We start from the raw sequence: 4,360 nt of genomic DNA, 5'->3' as shown, positions 1-4,360 counted from the left end.
ATAACATGTGAGAAGGAGGAATTCTTAAGGATGAGTAGGCTAGTTCTGCAACAATCTTCCAGTAGGAAATCGTCATATCTTCTCTCCTTAAGTAGGTCGCCGCCTTCTCAGGTTATGGGTAGTAGTTATTACTATAGATGTTCTTCTGAAGAAGGATCATCACAAAGCCTACCTCGGAAGATGATTATTTTTAGCGGTTGCTAGCCAGGACATGGTTGAGTGTTGTTCTATACTACTTTGGCGGCAGAGACTGGCACAGAGCCTTATCAGACTTTGCCTAAGGTGAGATTACTGAGATAATTGACTGAGCTCACCGGATCTATACAGGAGCACCCATAATGTTACATATCCTGAATATTCTGTCACTTATAAAACATGTGAAATAGGAAGAAATCAGGTTGCAGATATTTAAACGAAGTGAACTAATTATTGTATCACAGAACAAAAAATAATATGCTATAATTGCTTACTATTATGCCATTTTTTTGTTGGAATAATAATCTAACTTTTAAACGAAGTATATTTTTACGAAATTATAACTAATCCATATTTTACTTACTATATCAGCGGTCGTGAGTTCGATCCTCACAGGAGGCACTTAATTTTTGATTATAAATTAAGAACTACTAAAAATATAACAATTGTTGAAGAGGAAAATAAATTACTTATCCATAGTATTGTCCCTAATCCCAGGCCCAATATCATTGAGTGTAATTACCAAAGCTGTCAGGTAGGGATCAAGACAAAACAAGCCGCTCATCAGTGCTCCTGCTAGATTAATGCTAGCATCACCAGATCTAGCTGAGATGTGTCCTGATGTCTCCGGAGTCTGGTGCTTGTTAATGAGTGTTAAACGGTGATGGATATTTCCTGTAGTGTTAATGTAGACTCAAATATGAACTTCTGGTATTCTAGCCCTATTTAACAATTTCCCGTGCTTAAGAGCACTTATAGTTTCAGTGAAATATTTAAATAGGATACATTCAGGGTTCAACATCTTCTAATAACCAAATTAGTATCATAGATAGTTGGTACTCCTAGTGTAGATAAACGTTATTATTGATATAAATAAATGATAATGGGACAATATTTCTGAGCAATCTTGTATTGGTGTAAGGTGTTATCTCCTATTATAGTAAGGTTTCTCCCTCAGTCTAAACAAGCAAGGGGGTCAACGCCCTTATTTATTCGTTAGCAAAGGCCCTTTAGTGAATCTTACTAGAGTGCAAGCAAGGTTTGCTTATGAGGGAGTTTTTGGAAATTTATTTTCTGTGCCATAAAAAGACGAAATTATTTCGAAAATAAGGATTCCAACGTACCCAACAGTCTTGTTCATGCAAACAGCACTGACTCTAAGGATGATTATGAGTGAGTACATATAGAATTTTGAATACATAGACACTTTGAATCTTTTAATGCAATACATTAAGACATAAATATTTCAAAAATATTACGTAAAAAAAGTTTTGAAAATAAAACACATCCTGAATGGGTAATGCCGAATTTAGAAGCTAGAAAATAAGATATCTCGTACTAAAACATTTTTGAGTTGTGGCGAATGATAAAAATTACCTCATTTATAGGTACATTGCGCTTTTTTAAAAAAAAGAGCGTAACTAGGACATTTAGATCGTATTACTGATAGCGTCGTTGAATAATAATATAGTCAAGTATAATTTCATAAAGTCACTTAGAATGAACTTCAACTTCTCACTATCGTCGAAGCAGTGATACGTCATCTTCATAATAGGTAATTTATGTAACAAACCAATTAATTTTATATATAAAATTACACTTTACTTGTATTACGCGTTTCTATTGAATATTAACACGTTAGCTGCCATGGAGGTCAGATCTGACCGGCAGTAAACTAGCCCTAAATGCCACGCTCATATTACTGCCCAACCCCGAAATTGCCAAGTTTCTAAAATTATTTTATTCATTAACTCGAATTGTTTTGTTAGTTAAAAATTCATTTTCTGTCAAAACTGCATTGATATCTCTTGAATATAATGCAATTTGAGCGTCGGCCATATCTGGCCGGCACAACATTTTTTCGTTGTGATTTTTCATTAAAAATAACACTGCCGCCCAGATCTGGCCGGCACTATATTGCTCACTGTTGCGACTATTTTGTGCGCCGATGTTGGTATCAGTTAGGGCTGCCGTCTGCCACTGTCAGCGCTGTCAGCCACTGTCCTGCGCAGTAACCATTGCTCGTCCGTGCATTCCACTGCGTTCCCGCCATAGTGTATTGTATCTTCTAATAACCTATTGTGCGTGCGTAATCTTTTCTTTTAACCTAGTTTGAACGAAACTAAACTTGTGTAAACGATTTCATTATGAGTAGTAGAGACGTAAATGAAGAACAAATTCAAAGACTTTTGGACTGTCCAATGTCCAGTGAACCAGACCCTCAACATGAAATTGAGGAAAACATAGGTTCAAGTGTTGACGACACGGATGAAGATCCGGACTTTTTGCCAAGTGAATCGGATCATGACAGTAGTGATGATGAAGGCGAGGCTACAATGGAAATAGAGACAAATGATATGAACGGTGGCGATTCTGGTGAAAATGACGGAGAAGTGATGATGGATGAATGGACTGAATTTAAAGGTAGGCAACAAGAATTTCTTTTTCACTTCTACTTCTGAGTACCATTTAAATATGGCCAATGATGCTAAACCTGTAGACTATTACTTAGCTTTCATTACTGACGACATTATACAAATGATGGTCGTAGAGACTAATAGAAATGCCAGTAAAGTATTGCGAGAAACGAGGTTGAACCGAAGTAGTAGACTTAATAAATGGGCTCCCACAGATGATGTAGAAATGTGGAAGTTTATTGGTATCCTCATATGGATGGGCTTGTCTAATCATCCCCGCATAACAGACTACTGGTCTGGCAACATTTTGTATAAGAATACTGTTGCTTCTCAAGTTATGAGCCGAAACCGTTTCCAGCTAATGCTACGCTTTTGGCATTTTAACGATCATGCTGCTGAGGAACGTGATGGGCGTATCGCAAAGATTTTGCCCCTAATTTCTAAGATGAACGACATTTTTTTGAACAAGAAATCTGCTGGCCAAGATCTCGTAATAGACGAGAGCATGATTCCCTTTAGGGGCAGACTGTCATTTCGACAGTACATACCCAACAAGGCCCACAAATATGGCCTAAAGATTTTCAAACTTTGTGACCAGCAAGGGTATACCTATTGTATAAAAGTTTACATGGGTAAAGGGACCATCCAGAATGAAAATAATGAATTAGTTTCAACCTCAGTGGTCATGGAACTCATGGAACATAACTTGGATAAGGGACACATCTTATATGTAGATAATTACTACACATCAGTGCAACTTGCCAAAAATCTTTTAGCTAGAAGAACCCACCTTGTTGGTACTGTGAGAGCAAACAGGAAAGGTCTCCCTGCCGATGTTATGAAGGCACAAATAAAAAAAGGAGAAATGAAAGCCCTTGAAAATGAAGATGGTATTGTAGTTACCAAATGGAAGGACAAGAGAGAAGTGCGAATGTTGTCCACCAAACATGAAGTAGAGTACGTTCTCACAGGAAAAATAGACAAAAAAGGCAATGACATTTTTAAGCCATTAGTGATAGTTGAGTACAACAAGGGAAAGATGGGCAACGATGTGTCTGACCAACTCTCATCTTATAGCACTGGTGTTCGAAAGTCAAGAAGATGGTACCATAAAGCAGCAGAAGAAATAGTTCTTGGAACCGCTGTTGTAAACTCTTGGCTGGCCTACACTAATGCTGTGAAAGCAAGACCTACAGCAGGCGGACATCAGAAAAAGCACTGCATGTCAATTACAACTTTTAAAGAAAATCTGGCTGTTTCACTTATGGGTCTAGATAATAACACTATTACTCCTGTAAAAGGTACAGGGCACCATTATCTGACTATATCTCAAAACTTTACTGGAGAGGGAAAGGGTAGACACAGGGTCAGAAGGTACTGCAAAATGTGTTACAAAAAAGCTGTACAAGTAAGTGGACGTGATGTGGCCAAGAAACTGGGCAAAGTGAACACATTTTGTAAACAGTGTCCTGAGAAGCCATACTTATGTAAAGACTGTTTTCGTGAAGTTCACAAATAACATGTTTTATAACAAAGTGTCATGTAATTATTATCAATATTGCAAATTTTTACAATTTTATTTTATTTCACAACTAAATATTTTACAAGGAAATGTACTTTATTGAAAAAAATGATAGTTAGGTTTAATATGTCTGATTTATGTAAAAATTAAACCAAACATTTGTAAATCATTGGCTGTACCTTTATTCAATCCTTGAACAATCACTCCATCACGTAAAATGTGTTTC

The 4,360-nt window shown here is 36.8% G+C and overlaps 1 protein-coding gene across 1 annotated transcript; it reads left to right on the top strand.

Annotated features, from left to right (window-relative positions):
- Positions 1-2,670: 2,670 nt before the first annotated feature.
- On the top strand, positions 2,671-4,131 carry LOC124371056 (piggyBac transposable element-derived protein 4-like). Its single transcript, XM_046829367.1, has one exon. The coding sequence runs from the start codon at positions 2,671-2,673 to the stop codon at positions 4,129-4,131; it is 1,461 nt and encodes a 486-aa protein (XP_046685323.1).
- The last annotated feature ends 229 nt before the right edge of the window (positions 4,132-4,360 follow it).

Source organism: Homalodisca vitripennis, unplaced genomic scaffold (assembly GCF_021130785.1).
Source record: "Homalodisca vitripennis isolate AUS2020 unplaced genomic scaffold, UT_GWSS_2.1 ScUCBcl_875;HRSCAF=3763, whole genome shotgun sequence".
NCBI classification, from domain to species: Eukaryota; Metazoa; Arthropoda; class Insecta; order Hemiptera; family Cicadellidae; genus Homalodisca; species Homalodisca vitripennis.
Note: the sequence above shows the minus strand (reverse complement) of the source record. Positions and strands in the feature narration are given on the sequence as shown.